The sequence below is a fragment of the Hypanus sabinus genome, chromosome 5, assembly GCF_030144855.1.
Source record: "Hypanus sabinus isolate sHypSab1 chromosome 5, sHypSab1.hap1, whole genome shotgun sequence".
In the NCBI taxonomy this organism is placed as follows: domain Eukaryota; kingdom Metazoa; phylum Chordata; class Chondrichthyes; order Myliobatiformes; family Dasyatidae; genus Hypanus; species Hypanus sabinus.
The window spans coordinates 143,540,458-143,561,508 of NC_082710.1; the positions used below are offsets into that span (position 1 = coordinate 143,540,458).

At 45.7% G+C, this 21,051-nt stretch overlaps 1 protein-coding gene across 7 annotated transcripts in view; it reads right to left on the reverse strand.

Annotated features, from left to right (window-relative positions):
• Positions 1 to 21,051, reverse strand: part of dock9b (dedicator of cytokinesis 9b) — a 329,527-nt gene that overhangs the window by 128,928 nt on the left and 179,548 nt on the right. For all 7 annotated transcript variants that reach the window (XM_059970496.1, XM_059970495.1, XM_059970491.1 and 4 more), the window contains exons 4-9: positions 17,615 to 17,697; positions 15,637 to 15,706; positions 12,718 to 12,813; positions 9,804 to 9,938; positions 7,657 to 7,831; positions 6 to 85 (exon numbers count right to left, since the gene is read on the reverse strand). In XM_059970496.1, coding sequence (XP_059826479.1) covers positions 6 to 85; positions 7,657 to 7,831; positions 9,804 to 9,938; positions 12,718 to 12,813; positions 15,637 to 15,706; positions 17,615 to 17,697 — 639 coding nt within the window. The remainder of the gene's footprint in view (positions 1 to 5; positions 86 to 7,656; positions 7,832 to 9,803; positions 9,939 to 12,717; positions 12,814 to 15,636; positions 15,707 to 17,614; positions 17,698 to 21,051) is intronic.

Below are 21,051 nucleotides of genomic sequence, written 5' to 3' on the forward strand. Positions count from 1 at the left end.
ACTACCTTTGCGATGTCACACTGCAGGCTTTCCAAGATCGTGCCGTGCTCTGCCTTCCCCTGACCAGGTAACTCATCATCAGAAACTGAAAGTAGATAAAAACATCTTTAGTCAACTAGTGGAACCAAGGCTCACTCTACCTGTGTGTTCCCTGTGAATAACCAGAAACCAAAATCAGATGTAATTCATTCATGAATCAATCCAATAATACTTAAGAAATAATGCCACTTTTGACTACATTATTCTCTATTTTGGTTTCTTAAGGTTGTCGTAGCCAAGGGAGTTAGTGGGGGTAAGCACCCACTACTGAATAAATGCTCAAATAGCCTCTGACAATCAAGTCCATCTCCTGGCCTTCGTATATAGATGGCCTAGCTACTAAGTTCGACAGAACTGTTTCACCTGACAGAACAAAGGGGCAAAGGCAGGTTACTGGCATCTTAAAACCAGTCGTTTCGAGCAGATGGGACTCGACAGCTGAGGTTAGTAGCTTATCTAGGAGAAGGAAAACTCTGATCCCAGACCTTCACCGGCTCGCGGTTATACCCACTCATGGGAAAGGCTTCAGGAGTAAACCCCAAGGATACATCCAGAGCTGGAGTTCCCAAGGCAGGACTAGTTGAGTCTAACGTAGCCAAGGTCGACCTTGACTAACGGAGGGCCCTGAGCTCCAACTTGGTGAATATGGCCAAGATGTTGCAAAGAGTTGAAACTCAGCTCCACCATCAAAGGTAATCTTCAAATGCCTCAAGGTGGCATCACAAGGGACCCTCAACATTCAGGACATGCCCTCTTCCCATTACTACCATCAGAGAGCAGGTACAGGAGCCTGAAGATGCACAGTCAATGATTCAGGAACAATGTCCTCCCCTCACTGTCAGATTTGTGAACAATTCATTCACACACAGATCATAATCAAGTTTGTTATTCAAGCACATGTATGAATACAGCCTGAATATTCCTTACTTCTGCACAAATTATTGATTTCTGTACTTAAAGTACAGTGAAGTTGGGTCTTTGCACTGTACTGCTGCTACAAACATCAAATTGTATGTCCTATAAGTTGCTAATGGCAAACCTAATTCTTATTAGAATCCTTGTTCATTCGTCATGCCCAATTAATCTCCGTCTTGGCACTTATCCCTGCAAGTGCTACACCTGCTTGTACACCTCCTGCCACACCTCCATGTGGGGCCCCAGACAGTCCTTCCAGGTGAGGCAACACTTCACCTGTAAATCTGCTGGGGTTGTCTATTGTGTCAGGTACTCCCAATATAGCCATGAAACCCAATGCAAATTAGGGGACTGCTTCGTCGAGCACCAGTGCTCCATCCACCAAAAGTGGAACTTCCTGGTGACGGAACATTTTAATTCCCATTCCAACATGCCGGTCTATGGCTTCCTCTCATGCCTAGTGTCAGGGTGGAGAATATTCCCTCTGGGTAGCCTCCAACCTAATGGCATGAATATTGATTTCTCCTTCCAGTTAAAAAAATCCACCGCCCCACCACTTTCTCCCTTCCTCAGTTTGCCTCTTCTCACCTGCCTATCACTTCCCCACGAGTCCCCTCTTCCCTCCCTTTCTTCTATGGCCCACACTCCCGTCCTTCGCCAGCCCTCAACCTTTCCCACCCACCTAGCTTCACCTATCACCTTCCATCCCCCACCTCCCTCCCCCCACCACCTTTTTATTCTGGTATCTTCCGCCTTCCTTCTTAGTCCTGATGAAGGCTCCTTAAATGTCAAATGTTTATCCATTTCCACAGACGCTGCCCGACCTGCTGAGTTCCTCTAGCATTTTGTGCGTGTTGCTCTAGATTTCTAGCATCTGCAGGATTTCTTGGTTATCCAATTCTGATTCTACCATTCAGACCGACACCCGAAATGGCTCTTATTGTAATTGCTCTTTTTCGGACTGAACTGCTGGCGTGTAAAAAAAATAAATTCCTGCTCAAGAAGAATCAAGTCAGCAGGCAGGAAATGGAGCAGACTAAGTCTTCTCTCCAGCTATATGCAGAAGTTTAGCACGGTATTAGTTCACAATGATTCCAGTGATTTCCTTGTTTAGGGATGTGTCTGTACTGGATGGTCAGTGGGGTTGGAATATCCCTGAATATCCACATTTAAGACTGGGCTCCAGTGACTCTGATGGAACTCAAAACTCAGCAACAAGGTACACAGCACAGATGCCACTGTACTCCACCTAATACATACACAGTACACACACTATGCCATGTTTAAACTAGAGGTAAAACTTCATCAGTATATTGCATTACACCCCAGAACCTGTGAGCTCTAAATTTTAAAAGTTGGGGTAACTTCAGAGACTGGCCAAAGCTGGAGAACACAAGACTGCACAAGTAAACCGGGACAGCTGTCAATACATTTGCTACAGTAGGGCCTTCAATCACTAAAGGACTTCCAGTTTGTGGTGTGGGTAGAGAGCATGACTCAGAGAAGGGGAAGTGCATGAGTCAATGGCCTGAATGCATTTAAGCTTAAATGCAGTTTCTGTGGAGCCCCCATTCAATACTCATATGCCAGAACCTCTGCTGATTCTTCTTTGATTAATACAGTGCTTGAGAAAGCAGCTTTCTGTACAGTCTCAGTGCACACAACTTACCCATGATTCCCTTATACCAGAGACATGGAGAAATTGCTCCTGGTTCCTTTGAGATATCCTGATCTCCACAAGTCTAATGTCTCGTACCTTCCCACTTCTCTGTTGTACAGTAGCCCCACGTCGTGCTGAAGGAGGCCATTTGGCCCTCCTTACCTGTTGCAGCCCTGTGAGCGAGTCTCCATTACTCTCACCACCCTACCCTTCCCGGTATCTATCCAATTCCCTTACAGACAGCTTCTTTCTGGTCACAACAAGTGACTGAGGAACCCCTCCCTCGGGCTCTTACACCCACCCCCTTCACTCAGGAGTCTATTGCTCATCAAACTTCCAGTCACTGAAAACATTCAGCCCATCAAAAATCCTCCTAACTGCAAAAACCTCCAGTTAATGTCCTCTGGGACAATTCCACTTTCCTTGTTCGCTTTTCAACAGAATCCCAATAGAGAAGATTAAAAAAGATGGGTCTATTTAAAAAAAGCAGCTCCGTTGTACACATTCGTGCATAAGCATCTGAAAATCTACTTACACTGCCATAGGTGCAGAAGACTGGACCCCGGCCATAAAGCAGAAAGGGGGTGAGGGCTGAATCCTCTGCACCTGGTTTCCTGGGAGGCACTCGCACACCTCATGGACAGTCAGTAACTCCGATCAGAGGGGCCGGCTACTGCTGAACCTCCACAAGCCCATTCCACCACCTAGCGACAGTCCGTCACCCAGCTCCACGGTGGTCTGAATCTCAGGTTTCAAATTAACCACTGGACCGACAACAACTGTTGTTCTGAACTTCTCCCACTGACTCTCTTTGGAAGGTACTCATGAACATCAGTTCATCTTTCCTCTTCTCCACTACTTATTATTTTTAACTTATAGTGATTTTTAGGTCTTGCACTGTCCTGCTGTCGCAAAACAATAAATTTCACGACATACGAGGGGTGATTGATAAGTTCGTGGCCTAGGTGAAAGGAGTCAATTACAGAAAACCTAGCACGTTTATTTTTCAACATCGTCCCCTCCTACATTTACACACTTAGTCCAGCGGTTGTGGAGCATACGGATCCCTTCTTTGTAGAAGTCAGTGTCTTGGACCTCCAGAAAGTGGTCCACGGTAGGGGTGCTTGATAAGTTTGTGGACTAAGGTAGAAGGAGATGAGTTATACAGCTCTCGTTACATGCACGTGCAGTTCAACTGTTCGAATGATTATGCAGAAAGTTTGAAGTTATTAACTTTTGTGGTATTTCTGTTTCAGATAATTGAAAATTGCAAGTAAGCACTGTCTGAGAAAATGGACAACATCAGGCTTCGTGCAGTCATCCGCTACCTCGGTCTCAAGGGCTTATCACCCAAGGAGGCCCACCAGGACATGGTGGCAACTCTAGGGGAAGGTGAAAAATAAATGTGCTAGGTTTTCTAAAATTAACTCCTTCTACCTTAGGCCACAAACTTATCAATCACCCCTCGTACATCAGTGATAATAAACCTGACTCTGAAACCTTGGCTAATGTGTAGATCCTGCCACGTGCACTGGAGGAAGTCCCTCCCCAGCTATTCCCTCAGGCCCCCCCCAATGGCCCAGATCACACTGACAGCTCGCCAAGGGCACAAACGCAGCAGTCCATGGATCTGGAATACTCAGCAGGCTCGATGGGAGCACACCCAGAGTCAGAGCAATAGCATGACATAACACAAACAGGCCCTTCGGCCCAGCTAGTCCATGCTGACCACAGCATCCAGCCTACTAGTCACAATTGCTCACGTTCGGCCCAGAACCCTCTAAACCCTTCCTCTCCATGTACCTATCCAAATGCCTCCTTAGTGTTGCTATTGTACCCACCTCAATCACTTCATCTGATAGGTCAATCCACGTACTTAACTCCCTCTGTGTAAAGACGTTATCTCTCAGGCCTCTGTTAAATATCCCTCCTATCTTGTATCTACCCCCTCTAGTTTTGAACTCCCTGACCCTGGGGCAAAAAAAAAACTATGAATGCCCACCTTATCCATACCCATCAAAATTCTACCTGACCTCCCACTGAACCACTGGACCAGGTACCAGCACCAGCAGTTACTTCGAAATACAAAAATAAATCTTATGCATGAAAATATATGCAAGAGGTACACGCCAATCAGAACTTGCTTGTCTTTACATGCACTGTGTAAGGCAGGAAACACTGCATTACCAAGCCAATACCTTCACGGTGTCCCCAAGCCAATATACTCTCTCACAAAGAGCCAACGCTTCTCATGTTTCCTCTAGAAACAACATACAGCTCTGGTGTGTTGGAGGCAGCCACACAGATTTCAGTGAGGGCAGGACTCCCGACTGTAATCCCTCCCAACCAATGTTATCTGTGCTTCTGTCACGTACTAAATTACAGCTCAGATACATCTCACCCTTCCTTCCAGACACTTCTGGCTCGGCTTGAGTACTTTCCTCTTTGCCTCCAGTTTACATTTTGTTTTCTTCTATACTGCTGCATGACATATGCAGGGGTAATAAAGCTGATTTGAATTCTAAAATGTGTTTGACCACATCACTGAGAAGTGGGGCTTCTTTCTTTCCCTTACTACTGCAATCAATTAACTTGAAGATGGTGCTGTGTGTGAAGCCAAGCAGAGCTGCAGAATGGATGCTGCTAATAAGGAGGAGATGTGAGAGAGGGAGAGAGGGAGAGAGGGAGAGAGGGAGAGAGGGAGAGAGGGAGAGAGGGAGAGAGGGAGAGAGGGAGAGAGGGAGAGAGGGAGAGAGGGAGAGAGGGAGAGAGGGAGAGAGGGAGAGAGGGAGAGAGGGAGAGAGGGAGAGAGGGAGAGAGGGAGAGAGGGAGAGAGGGAGAGAGGGAGAGAGGGAGAGAGGGAGAGAGGGAGAGAGGGAGAGAGGGAGAGAGGGAGAGAGGGAGAGAGGGAGAGAGGGGGAGAGGGAGAGGGAGAGGGAGAGAGGGAGAGGGAGAGAGGGAGAGGGAGAGGGAGAGGGAGAGGGAGAGGGAGAGGGAGAGAGGGAGAGGGAGAGGGAGAGGGAGAGGGAGAGGGAGAGGGAGAGGGAGAGGGAGAGGGAGAGGGAGAGGGAGGGAGAGGGAGGGAGAGGGAGAGAGAGGGGGAGGGAGAGGGAGAGGGAGAGACACACACACACACACAGACATAATTCAGTATTTTGGCATCTGCACTAATCCTGCCATGGACATTCGCTTTGAACCTGAACTGCTCGTTGATGGTGATACCCCTTCGGGGGGGGGGGGGGGGATAAAATAGCGGGTTTGCTAAGACACAGGCAGACACGCCACAAGACACTGGAGAGAGCATTGTGCCCCCACATGTTGGTGGGAGTTTGGAGGACCGATTCGCGGGAATCGGCCAGAGGCTCACAAGGTGTAAAGGTACGACCGGTGGGGACATGTTGTGTGTCCACCCTTGGCTGGGTGACGGGTTCACCACGGAAGAACGGTCGCATCTGGAACGGAGGGGTCACAGTCGGTGACCGGTGGGGGCCTGTTGTGTGTCCACCCTTGGCTGGGTGACGGGTTCACCACGGAAGAACGGTCGCATCTGGAACGGAGGGGTCACAGTCGGTGACCGGTGGGGGCCTGTTGTGTGTCCACCCTTGGCTGGGTGACGGGTTCACCGCGGAAGAACGGTCGCATCTGGAACGGAGGGGTCACAGTTGGTGACTACAACGGGACAAGATGACAACAGAAGGTTTGCCTGAAATTTCAGCTGTATCTCTCACTCTCTCTCTCTCTAATGGTACCACAACAACTATCTCAAACTACTCTAAACTGAACTGAACTCTGCTTCACTTGAAGACTGATCATTTACCCCTACACTTCGACAAAGCTTGGCTGATTCCTATTCCCATATTTCTGTGTATATGTGTATACTATCATTGCTAACCTGTTACATTTATATCCTTGCATTTAGTGTACTGTATTACTTAATTTACTAATAAACTTTATTAGTTTCTAGTAATTACAGACTCCAACGGGTGTTCCATTTCTGCTGGTTTGACAACCCAGTTATGGGGTATGTAACAATGGGTTTAAAACAAATTATTGTTAAATGTTATTAGTGGGAAGGACTTTGACCGTGGGTGTTGTCCTGACAGTGGGGGTGGTCCAGCCACCAGAGTTCTGGTCTGCTCTCCTGTACCGTTAGTGACACATGTTGCAACCGCATAGCTGTGAGACGCACCTGCGATCACACACACCCCCTGAGAGGTCAGATCCAGCCATCATTCTTAAGTCTTCAACTAAATCACTTCCTTAGCTTTCTACCTCCAGGAAATACAACTCCAGCCCGTAAATTCACCCAGCAGGTCCAGGGTTATGTTCTGGAGTTCAGCTCAGCAGTCATGGTGAGGGAAATAGAGAGGTACTAGTTCACTCTCACACACACACACATCCCCCAACACAGGCAAAAAAATGTATAACACATAGGTACGCACACGTACATCCACCATACCCGTCACAGCATCTCAGAAGGAAAACCCACTTTGCCATTCTTTCTTCAAATAAGCACCACAGTTGAAGTGAGCACACTGTGACACAGCAGAAGACTGGCAGAGTTTTACCGGCCAAGTCTGCCCACTTTCTGACTGGTGACATCAGCGCCTGGTATGGCGGCTCCAATGACCAGGACCACAACAGACCGCAGAGAGATGGAGGCTCAGCCAGCAACAACAGGCCCCTACCCTCCAAGAGGTGGTGACTCAAGAAGGCAGTATTCATCATTAATGACACTCAGGATATACCCTCTATGGAAAAGACCCTTCGGCAGGGTCTTGGCCCAAAACGTCGACTGTTTACTCTTTTCCACAGATGCTGCCCAGCCTGCTGAGTTCCTCCAGCATTTTGTGTGTGAAGCCATGAACACTACCTTGTTCTTTTTTAACTGTATTTACTTATTTTATAGATTATAGCTATCTTACATCTTTGCACTGTGCTGCTGCAGCAAAATAACAAATTTCATTTCCTAATGACAATGATAATAGGGTATTATCAGGAAATCGGTCAGATCAGGGAAACAGGACTGAATTCAAACTCACTCTCCAACGAGTCACCATTCCTCCTCTCTTGCATAGCAGCCTCGAAAGTACTTTGGAGGATTTTATTCAGGGACCCAATCCACTCCTCCATTTCCAGGTCGCTGTCAGCCGCCAGCAGGTAACTGCTCTTGTCTTGCATCTTCAGTTCAAAGGCATATCTCCGTATTCTGCTGTTCTGTAAAACAGAAAGACTGCTTTTTGATTCTTCAATGCAGTGATAAACTGAGCAACACTCACAAAATGCCGAAGGAACTCAGCAAGTCAGGTAGCACCCATGGGTGGGGGGGGGGAACAAAGCTCAGATTCATTTTATTTGTCACACGTACATGGAAACATACAGTAAAATTGCATCATTTGCATTAACAACCAACACAACCAAAGATGTGCTGGGGGCAGCCCTAAGTGTTTCCACACATATCAGCACTAACATGGCAAGGCTTAGTAGGTTTTGGGCAAAATGCTAGCAAACAGGACTAGTATGCAGACTAGTAACAGGACAGACCTGTTGGGCTGAATGGCCTATTTCCGTGCTTCTGTTCCCTATGAGTAGGACAAAGGCTTGGTGCCTTGCAGCAAGTCCCACCCCTCCTGACACTGCATGGTCCACGCACCATCTGCAAGGCTCAAGTCAGGATCTTGCTGGCGTACTCTCCATGTGTCAGAGTAAGTGCCGCTCAAGCAATAGGCTTGTCAAATTCCAGGTCAAACCAGCCCACATAATGGACATCCTACACCACTCTGAACACTCATTTCCTGCACCATAAATACACAGTGGCTGCAGCGTGCATCATTTTCAAATGCATTGCAGTTACTTGCTCTGACGACCACAAGGGCATGCCCCAATCCACAATACTGAGAAGGACGAGGGCAGCCAGCACAGTACGACACCTCCAGCTGCAGGTTCTGTTCCAACTTGGACAACATTCCACCTGAGAAGTACATCACAATTCCTTCGTTATTATTGGACCTGAGTCCTGGAACTTGTGATCCCACAGCACCAAGGATCTCCACCACATGATTGTCTCACTACCTTCTGAGGAACAATCAGGCTTTGCCAAAGACACCCAAGTTCAAGAAATAACAAAGAGCTGGGACAATAACAGATCAGGTAAAGTGAAGGGAATGGAAGCAATAGGGACACACTTGAGGTTAAATTCACATCCTAGAACCAAATACAATGACGAGCTTGGATCTTGTCATGAGGTACAAATTTAGACAATGGCCAGAGGGAAGGACCCAGTGACTGGGCTGGGGGTTTTGGTCAACATACTTGAGCAAGATAATGGATGAGTCCCAGGTAGCTTTGTGAAGGGTGCTGAAGTGGAAGCAGCCATAGGGATTGGGAATGGAGGGAAGGGGGACAGGAAGAAGCAGAATGAAAAGGACAAACGAAAACAATAACCAAAAAGTGACTATTGTAGGACTTTTTAGCATTATCCACTATGTGGATGAGAACATGCATTCTTGTAGTCAATATAACATTTTAATTATCGTCACCTGTACTAAGACAGAGTGAAGAATTTGTCTTCTATACCATTCACAAAGATAATTTCATTATACGGTGCATCGAGGTAGAACAAGGTAATAAGGAATAAAGAGTCAGGTACAGATAAATCGTAGACAATAAGGTGCAAGGTCAGAACAAGGTTGATAGTGAGGTAAAGAGTCCATTAGAGCATACTAGGGAACTATTCGATCATCTTACATTGCAGCGTAGAAGCTGTCCTTGAGCCTGGTGGGACATGCTTTCAGGCTTTTGTATCTACAAGTAGTTAGTTATTTGAGTGATCAATGTACAAGTGATCTCAGAAATAATGGAGAAAAAAAAGTAAGCCCTTCACTCAGAGCACACTAGATCAGCACTCCTCCACAAAACTACAGGCTCCAGTTTGGAGAGTTCTGTCTACTGCATTTGCAGTGCAACTTATATAAGATCTCTGTGCTGGCTGTTTAAAATTGGCAAGCATTCGGAGCAGAAACAAGAGCCAGACTGTTGTGTTCTGCTTTCCCCTGTAGTTCGAGGCAGTAAACAGGAAACCTGTTGGTAGCTACTTGGGTTTCACCATCTCCAGGTAGGGGGCTCATTACGGTCGCGACCCTCACTGAAATCAGCAGCAACGCCTCCGTTAAAACACGTGCTCTCCTACCTGCACCACGCCCATGCACGAATCCAGGAAGATCGAGCCCTTTGGCTCCTTGGAGATTTTCTCGTCTTTGTAGAAATTGAGAATGTAGGAGCCATCACCAAGCTGGGTCAGGTGGAAGAATCGCCTCTTGAATGACTGAGGAGACAGAAGCAGAGCCAGAGAGTGGAAGACAAACATTTATGTTGTGTTCAGAATTTACTGCCTACTCGTGGAAATTAACGGACGTGGCATTTTCTCAGGGGGTCGAGCTCTGATTATGAAGAATGTGGGTTCAAGGTAAACTTCAGAAACCAGAATAATAAAACCTTGGCAAGTATGTCAAGAGCAGTGGAGGGAGAGCCACACCAAAGGGGATCTTTACCCCTGTCCTCTCATGTGGGCACAAGGTCCCACTGCACTGTTCAAGATGGCCACTGGCCAGTAATAATCCCACCGCCAACAATGTGCACTCAAAGACAGACTATCTGCTCATTATCACAAAGCTGCTTGAGGGAGTTTGCTCTGCACAACCTGGCTGTCAGTTTTCCCATTAAACTGACCACCCAACTAAGGTGCCTCACTGTCTGTAAAGAGCACTGGGACACCCTGAAGTGCCACAGATTTATTTTACATCCAGGGACCTGAACACTGAAGGGAATGGCTCACAAAGATTATTCCAGGAGAGGAGAGTTTGATGTCTCTGGGCCTGGACCCAATGGAGTTCAGGTGAATGTGGAGGAGTTTCAGGAAAACTCGCTGGATACTGAAAAGGCTGGATAGAGTGGGTAGGGAGAACATTAGTAGGATCGGAGGTCTCAATCACAGTAAAGGGACAAAGATGAGGAGGAATCTCATCAGCCAGTGGGTGGTGAATTAGTGGAATTTGTTGCCACAGATGGCTGTGCAGGCCAAGTCACTGGGTACACTTAAGGCAGATTTTGATGCATTCTTGATTTATAAGGGGGTTAAGGGTTATAGTTGGGAGAATGGGTTGGAGAAAAATAACCTTGGCTGAATGGCAGAGCTGAATGGCGAATGGCTTAATTCTATTCCTGTATTTTATGGTGTTACGCCATCAAACTGGGCAGAGTGAGGTAGTGGGGGTGCTTGAGGAAAATGAAGTTCTGAAGTGCAGCATCTGAGTCGGAGGGAGGTACTCAAGAAGCACACACCCTGCAACCGTGTACTGACGCAGCAGGCAACCAAGATTAGACGCTTTGTCTCACCCAGGTCAGCAGCTCCAATCCTGACCCAGACCAACCCAATCTCACAGCCAAGGGAGTTGGTCATTGTCTCGGACAGAGTACACTAATCTCCATCCTACAGTCCAGTCCATTCCAACTCACCACACTCGCCTCCCTCTGCACCACTCCATGCACACACCCCCCACCGATCACCTCACATCTCTTTGATAGTTTTCTCACTATTCCACTCCCCCCCAGCTCCCCACTCATCCATTCCCCCTCTCTTCATTCCCATCTCCCCACAATCACATTCCACTACTTAATCCAGCCCTGTTTTGCAGGAGAACCAAGACCACAAGATCTATTGTAGGAGCAGAATTAGGCTACCTGGTCCAACGAGTCTGCTCCACCATTTCACCATGGCTGATCCATTTTGCCCCTCAGCCCCAACTGGTCGTGAAGCAACAAGGGGATTCTGACACTTTGAGTGAATAGGCAAAGATGTGGCAAATGGATGATAAATGTGGGAAGGAGGGAGCTGGACACTTTGGCAGGAAAAATGAAGCTCATCACCAAAAGGATGAGAGACTGCAGATTACACAAAGTGTAAATCCGTGTCTATAACTTGAGAGAGATTATTTAGGCAACAATAACTGGGGAAGGTAACATTTTGTCAATAGTTCATCCAAGAATGCACTAGAAGCAGTTTAGAGAAATTTCACTCATCTGATAACTGGACTGAGTCAGTTGTCTTTTGAGGAAAAAGCAGTACAGGCTCAGCTTGCATCTGCTGGAGTGGAGAAGAGTGAGAGGAGACTGGATTTAAACACAGAAAATGCTAAGGGAGATGCACGGGATTTTAGATGCTGGAATCTGAAGCAACAAGCAATTTGCTGGAGAAACTCAGTGGGTCAAGCAGAATCTGAGAAAGGAAAGGAACTGTCAATATTTCAGGCTAAAGCCCTACATCAGGACTCTGCCAGAAAGCTGTTACAGAAGATTCCAACCCAAAGAAGGTGTGGGGTTTTGATGTAATTGATCTGGAGAGGATGCTGCATCTCCACAACCGCCCAGTACTGTATGGTGAAAGAGACATTCATTGACACAGCATCAACCTGTCCAGAGTCGTTCTACAGATAATGCAGTCCGACTGATGCGGTGTGGGGACTGAAACAGCCAGCACGTGCATAGTAAGCTGAAGTGATGACAACCAGTCACAGGGGAAATATCAGAATGCTACTCCCCAACTCGTGGCGAGTTTATTGCCATCTGCACAACTGCATACGTACACAGGTGCAATGAAAAGCTTACATGCAGCAGAATCACAGGCACACGGCATTAGAGAAACAACACTCACAAGAAAAACAAATTTATCAAAAACTGTATTGGAATAGAAATCTTTGCAAAACCTACATACAGTAGTTACCAGCTAGTCAATATTTCCATGAAGCTACTCAGCTGATTTATTTAATGCTGCTTGCCAAGGCCAAATCCAGAACCATGTGAAAGGTCCATTATAACTTAAAACAGAGAGCTAAAATGTACAGACACTCCTGTGCCTAGTGTCACTTTATGGACATGCAATCAATCTATACTTACATATATTTATTTTTTTATATTATTATTGGGCCTTTATCTTATTGTGTGATTTTTTTTGGGCTGCATCAGAGCCAGAGTGACAACTATTTTGCTCTCCTTTGTACTAGTACACAGGTAATGACATTAAACAATCCTGAATTTTTGAACCTTACCCGCATTGTCACACTGATTGCACTGTTCATGTTGCCCTTGTGCAGCCATCCTTGTTTTGTGATCCCTCCCTTCTGTGATCCAAGGGATGCTGTATCCTGTATCACAAAGAAGCAACTCCATCAGTCCCCATTCACAATCGTTTCACATACTTAAGATTGAAGGCAAGCTCCTTGTCAGTAGAATAAATGAAACACTGCATTCCAAACTCCTGTAAATCCAGTTGTTAACCTCATGCCAGAACACAATCTTCACAATCAATGAATCTCACTCAGATACAACAACATGCAAAGTAGGAGCTACTGAGATATGAAATTCACCCCACCTGCCTTATCCTAAAATCACCCTCACCCTATCAAATTCAAGTTAAGGTTATTATTGGAGAAAGCCATCTTGGCCTATCATGGAGGAGATGGGTCTTGGGGTGTTGGCACGAGGCCAAGTGGTTAAAGTGTTGATCCTGTGATCTGAAGGTCGCTAGTTCGAGCCTCAGCTGAGGCAGCATGTTGTGTCCTTGAGTGAGGCACTTAACCACACAATACTCAGCGATGGCACCGATGCCAAGCTGTATGGGTCCTAATGCCCTTCCCTTGGACAACATCGGTGGCGTGGAGAGGGGAGACTTGTAGCATGGGAAACTGCCGGTCTTCCATAAAACCTTGCCAAGGTCTCAGTCAACACTGAAACCGAAGAAAAGCTGAAGAAGAAGGGTCTTGGGTGGTGTGGTAGAGTCGAAAAATTAGTCATGAATCGACACTGAATTTGCAATATATCCCTGCTAAGGAGTGGTGCCCAGAACTATTCTCAGTGAATTCTCAGTGAACTATTACCAGGAACTTGTATAGTTACCATTCCATATGTATTTATTTAAATATTTATCTATCTATCTATCTATTTATTTTTTGCAATATAGCACCGAATAGGCTCTTCTGGCCCTTTGAGTCATGCTGTCCAGCAACACCCCTCCCCCATTTAACCCTAGCCCTAATCACGGGACTATTTACATTGACTAATTAACCTCCTAACCAGTAGGTCTTTGGAGGAAACCAGAGCACCGGGAGAAAACCCACACATTACATGGGGAGAACGTACAGACTATATACAGATGGCATTTCAGAATTGAGCTCCAGACTCTAGACGCTCTGAGCTGTAACAGTGTTGCACTAACCTCTACGCTACTGTGGCGCCCATGTCTGTGTCCCGATATATATAAATGCCAGAGGACATTGAACACGTTTGATTCAAAACATATTTGTGAAATAACTGGCAAGGACCTTAAAGCCCTGTCAATTCTAATTGTTCAAATCACAAAACGCATTGGGTGGATTACACTGAATACAGGAGACGAATCTCAAACAGAACTAAACACTGGCACAGTAGTGCAGTGGTCAGCACAATGCTTTACAGTACCAGCGACCTGGGTTCAATTCCCGCCACTGTCCGTAAGGAGTTTCCTCCGGGTGCTCCGGTTTCCTCCCACAGTCCAAAGCTGCAATGGTTGGGTAGATCAATAGGTCATTGTAAATTGTCCCATGATTACGCTAGGGTTCGATCAGGGGTTGCTGTGTGGCTCAAAGGGCTGGAAGGACCTATTCCACCCTGCATATCAATAAATAAATCAAGTACAGAGCCAAGTGCAGACCGCTTAAGAAATTTCCTTAACTGATTTATATTCTGCAATATAGGATCCAAAACTGTATGAAATTAAGTGGGAATTATGTGAGTCATTTACCTTGGGCTTTCCTTACATGTCTGAGGATCCAACAGCTAATCAATCCCAAGGCTTCGCTCTGCTGCAGTAGTATTACTGCATCCAGCAGCAGGGGGCGGGGCTTCGAGGGGGACGGGCCAAACACGGGGAACTGGGACTCGCTGTGTGGAAACTGTCGTTGGTATGGACTTGCGCTGGAGATCCTGTATCTCTGATGTGTTGCTCTGCGACTCCACGGCACAGTGGCTCGGCGGTGCAGTGGTTAGCATAATGCTTCACGGCACCAGCGGCAAGATCGGGGTTCAATTCCCACCGCTGTCTGCACGGGTTTTCTCTGAGCTTCCCCCCACGTTCCAAGGGCGTACGGTTACAGACTCCGAGTTGTGGGCTTGCTATGCTGGTGCGGGAAACCTGGCAACACCTGCAGGAAGCTCAGCGCTGGAAGAAACCTTTCGTTTTTCGTTGCAAATGACAAATAAAGCTAAACTATTATCAATTTATCTCTTCTCTTTTTTTTGACTTCCACAACATAATCAGAGACTCTTGCAGCTCTGGAGAGATATTCATTTCACTGGCCCTCTGGTGGAGAGCTGCTCGGTTCCATTCCACAGTCCCCAGCACACGAAAGCTCAACTTTAATCCTGTTGGCAGTACAGATTCAAGGAATGATTCGTGGACACTCGGGGTTGTATCGTGCCAACATTATGCTAATTTTTTTTAGACTCCAGACCACTTGCCCATCTGATCATACGCTCCATCTTGGGAGGGGGGGGGAGGGGGGCCAGATGATGAATGAAAGAAAATCTCTGATGGGTGACTCTAGTGAGAGTTGGTCCCGAGTGAGCAAGCTTGTTACCTATTGTTTCTGCTGAATGTAAGGACACAAGGAGAGGGAGAAGGCCTTTCTTCCAATTTTGTTATTCAGTAATGTCACGACATACAAGTCCCATCTTGATACTAATGGTCAGGACCTTACCCCAAATACATACCCACAAGGAGGGAGTCCCATCCCAAGTACATCCTCTCAAGGTAGGAGTGCCACCTCAGCACAAATGGTCAGGACCTTACCCCAAATACATGCCCTCACTTCCAGAAACGAGTGACCGAACAGCTAGGACACAGCTGCTCACTGAAACCAGAAAGAGCTTTAGGAATAACAGGAAGCTTAGGCTCCCAACCCAATTCACATCAGAGAGACAGTAATAATCACCTCGTCTTTGTCAACATCCTCATCAACTTCAAACACGTGGACGGGAAGCTTCTCCGGCTTTGGAGCTTTGCTGTCAGGAGAGAGAAAAAAAATACAAAATTTGCATCAAAGACTCAGACCCAGTCTGAAACATAAAGCAGTCACTACCTTAAAAAATCTGTATTTCTATATCACCTTTCAGGATTGGGTGTCATTGCAGGTGCTTTGTAACCAAAACAACATTCTTAAGGCAATGTGCAGAACATGGCCACAAATATGCAAAAAAAAATGGAATTGAGGGTAACCCTTTAAAACAGAGGTAAGGAGGAATTCTTTTTAGCCAGAGTGGTGAATCTGTGGAATGCTCTATCACAGACTGCAGTGGAGGCCAAGTCCGTGCGTATATTTAACGCATAAGTTGATTGTTCCCTGATCAGTCAGAGCATCAAAGGATATGGTGAGAAGGAAGGTGTATGGGGTTGAGTGGGATCCGGGATCAGCCACGACGGAATAGCAGAGCAGACTCGATGGGCTGAAAGGCCTAATTCTGCTGCCATGTCTTATGGTCTGATGGTTCCCACAAACTGGTTAATAAGAAATCACCTAGTATCACTAACATCATGGAATATCCAAAAGATGATGCAAGGAAGCATTAGAACAAAATAAATATGTGACACCAGACTGGGATTAGTGACTAGGAGCCTGGTTTTAAGGAATGGCTTAACAAGACAGGCAAAGATGATTGTAGAACTTGGAGCCCAGGCAGCTGATGGAACTGTTGCCAGTAGGGGAAATTAAGTTCAGGATATGCAAAGAGACAACTGCGTTTACAGCACCAAAACACCATGAAAAGTCTGAAGTACTGAGACCGAGGCTCTGGAACTTCACACTGTCAGGTCCGAGGAAATCAGAAATGAAAGCAGAAAATGCTGGTGTTAGCAGGCCAGAAGGCATCAGGAGAGAGAAAAACAGAGTCACTGTTTAAGGATTGTGTCTGGGTCTGATTTTTTAATTCAGTACAATACACAAATGGAAGTCACGGCAGGGTCAGTGAGACAAGGGGAACAATGGCAGAGGGGTTTCAGATGAGAGGAAGCTCTGACAGAGAGATAGAAGAGCAGTAATGATAGCTCAAGAAGAGCTGTACCTGGAGATGTCAGAAGTGCAAAGGTTTCAGCAGTGAATTAGGTGAGAGAGGAATGGAAATGGACAACAATATGAAGAACTGGAATTGGATTTGATTTATTATTTTCCAATCTACTGAGATAGTGAAAAAAATTTGTCTTGCATACCGTTCACACAGACTTTAAACAGTGCTTTGAGATAGAACAAGGTTAATCAATAACAATGCAGAATGAAGTGCAAAAGCCAGACAGCTAAAACCAGTCACACTCAGTGCCAGATATGGGAACACTGAACAAAACTCTGCAAATTAATGGCATTAGTACTTCAAAACTTCAGTGTAATAGTAACATACATGAAATAGAAACAGATTTGCATTGGCTCTGCTAATCAATGAGATGGCTGCTATTCTGTAGGTTTAATTGTCATTCAGCCATACACGAATACCGATAAATACAACCCATAGAAACAGCACTACTCCACTGTCAAGATGCAAAAGACAGTACCAACAGTCATACACAGCTCAAGACATATACCACACATATAAGATATCAGTAAAATACTGTCACATAAAAAATACGTCTAGTCCAAGATCCTGAGTCCATGAATGGTCAAGCACGTCCTTTGCTGAGGGAACACCTGGGTGCAGCGCTGACCCCAGCTTGGATGCTGCCCCAACTTTCAATGACACATTATCCCAAGAATTACCCCCCGTCGGTGTTCAGGAACTATGCATCCACAAAATCGACAAGACACTCAGGTGATCAACTCGTTACAACTGCTGGTCACAGCTCTGAAGACGAGAAATTACTTCTACACTAGAAAGGTTTCACTTCACAGGAGAGGCAGTGCATCAGCAAGAAAGCAACCCACTCACTTTGGCAGCTTCCTGAAGTCTCCTGAGTAGTCCTCATATCTGTAGTGTATGAGGTGCCAGTCAGAGTCATAGGTCTTGATACACTGCAAAGAAAGAGGAAAGTAATGGTGAGCACTGCACCGTAATTACAGACCATTCACCCCTATTCCCATCCTTCTACCAAAGCCACCTAGTTTATCCCTCTCCTTAAACCACGTACTTCAAGCATGGAACTTGTTAAGGAGCATCACAGTAAGGATACGAAGGCTTCGGAGAGGGTGCAGAACGGATTTACCAGATTGCTGCCTGTAATGGATGGGCCATATAGAAGAGATTTGACAAAATTGGGTTGTTTTCTCTGGCATGACAGAAACTTAGAGGAGACCTGATAGAAGGTGACAGATAGGGTAAACAGCTCCAGGGAAATAATGTTTAACATCAGAGAGTATGCATACATGGGAGGGGGAGGGGAGGGAGAGAGAGGGGGAGAGGGGGGAGGAGGGGAGGTGGAGGAAGTAAGTTCAAAGCAGATGTGTAGGCCATGTTTTGTTTTCACACAGAGACAGGCTGGGGTGTGGAAAGAGTGCTATATATGTAGACATTTGGAAGTCTCTTAGATAGGCACATGAACATGCTGAGAGAGGAGGGACGGTCGTAACCAAAGACAACAGGAAGTGGTGGACACAGCCCAGTCTACAACAGGAAAAGACTTCACCACTGAGTATATTTACATAGAGAGCACTGCCACAAGTACACGGACAGGAACAGCTAGAGGGATGTGGACCAAATCTGAACAATGGGACTAGCGTAGATAGGATTGATGTAGATCAGATGGGCCAAAGGGCCTTTTCCATGTTGCACTGTTCTATGACTCCATGATTCAAAGTGAACCAGATGGGTTTTACAACAACTATGGTTTTCATTTTCTTTTGCTGACGTTTCTTGACATTTGCTTTTTATTCCTGATTTATTTAATTATGTCAATTTAAATTCCTTGCGGTGAATCATCTCAAGAAATGAGCCTATGGAATAACACCGCATGGCCCCTAAGCATTTACCACTTACAGGTTATATAAAGGCATCAGAGGTTCAGGTTCACTGGGATGGGAACAAGTCTGCAGATCAGCAGACCAGGAATTTAACCACTTTGGTTCCAAGCCTGAAATGTCAATTCATCAATGTGGCTCAGTGTAGTGTCTCAGGTTCTGCGCAAACTTTGAGGTTAATACCAGGAGACTGTTGCACCAATGGAAATGCTGTCTTTAGGCTGAGACCTTAAACCAAAGGCGTTCTGCTCTGGGAAAAGAAAATCCTGCATCACTATTTCAAAGAATTGCCTGGATGGTGGTTAGCAGAGAGTGATGACTGAGGGATAGTTCTCAAAGTGGATGTCCATGTCTAGTGGTATGCCCCAGGGCACAGGAGTGGGAGCACTGTCATTGATCACCCATGTCAACAATTTGGATTTGAACATACGAGATTAATGGGTTTGCAGATGACACCAAAATAGGTGGCACCATAGAGAATGAAGAGGACAATCCAGAATTACTGTGGGATTTTGATCGATTGGGTAGGTAGGCTGAGGAATGGCAAATGGAATTTAATTCAGTTAAGTGCAGAGTGTTTACATTTTGAAAAGATAAATCAAAGAACACAGAATAGTACTACACAGTATTGGCCCTTTGGCCCACAATGTGCTGACCTTTTAACCTACTCTGAGATCAATCTAACCCTTCCCCCTCTCATAACCCCTTCATTTTTCTTCCTTCCATTCAAGATAGGCAAGATTTTTGCATTGAATGGAAGGGCCCTGGGTACTGTTGAAGAACACATTCAGATTCAGTTTATTGTCATTTAGAAACCACAAATGCAATGCAGTTAAAAAAATGAGACATTTCTCCAGAATGATATCACAAACGCATATGACAAAAGAGACTACACTAGAAAATCTACATAACGTTTGGCAATCCCCAATCCAGAGTCCGGAGAGGTTGCTGCATATTAATATCGCGCTACCATCTTAGCGCATTCCCCAGAAAGGAGCTCCAAATCCACCAGACAAAACAAGACCAAAAACTAAAGCTATAAGACCTGCACAAAACCACCTAGTTACAACATATAGTTACAACAGTGCAAACAATAGCATAATTGATTAAAAAAAACAGACTATGGGCACAGTAAAAATAGTCCAAAGATGTTAAAGGACTACAAGTTCAAAAGAAATCACCACACAGTTTCCACAAGTCCCCAGGGTCCCGACAGATCACATGCATTGCTTCCTTAAAACGGTTATAGGTAGGTAGAGCAACGAAGAAGGCTTTTGACATGCTGGCGTTCATCAACGGGGCACTGAATATAGAAGTTAGAAGGTTATACAGGCATTGGCAAGGTTGCACCTGGAAATACGGTGTTCAATTTTGGTCACCATGTTTAGGAAGGGTGTGATTAAAATGGAAAGAGTGGAAAAAGAAGATTTACAAGGGTTCTGCCAGGACTTGAAGGAATGAATTATAGAGAGATGCTCGAAAGGCTGGACCTGTACTCCTTGGCGCACTGGAGGCTGAAGGATGATCTCATAGAGGTATTTAAAATCATAAGCATAGATAAGATAAGCAATCATTTTGTTCAAGGTTAGGGAATTGAAAACAAAGTTAATACTCTAATACTTGTAAGGTTAGAGGTGAAAAATTTAGTCAGAACCCGAGGGACACCTTTTACATTGCCAGAGATAAGGGTATGGAATCAGCTGCCAGAGGAAGTGGGTGAGGCAGGCACACTGGCGACATTTAAGATGTGGTAAGTAGTTGTAGGAATGGGTCAAATGTTGGGTAATGGGATTGGACTGAATATTCCTCTGAGTCAGCATGGACACACATAGGCTCAAGGGCCTTCTCCTGTGCTGTCCAACTCTATGACTCTATGAAAAAGGAATATGTGGGGCCAAGACTAGACTCTTGATGGACATTAAGGTTTGCGTTAGAATGGGCAGTTCTGAAACAAATGGTCTTATCCTGAACTCATACTCATTTTGAGACCTTGCCCTGCATTGATTGGCTTCTGCACTTCCTACCTCCCAAAAGCACATGGCTACAACACACTTTGCAAGGTTCTGGCAAGGCAGGCTCAGAAATTCAAATCTCTTTCAAAGGCTGTGCAGTACGCAACAGTCCAACAAGTGCCTCCACCTGCCAGGTCCAAATTCGGAAATGCCTGTGGACTGACTGACTGATTTCCACAGCAAATTGGGGAGGCAGTGAGGGAAGGTTCCTGCTGGGGAAAGTTGCTGTTCACCTCAAAGAGGCTGAGTAAATAACAGGAAGCTACCCAAACAGCAACCTTTGATCCTGGTCCAGATTATCTTCTGTGGTAAGTCAGTAACCATTGTCTGTGTACAATACATTTAAACATGTTTAATGTCATTGACTGAACAATACAAGTGGCTGACTTTACAGCTCTGT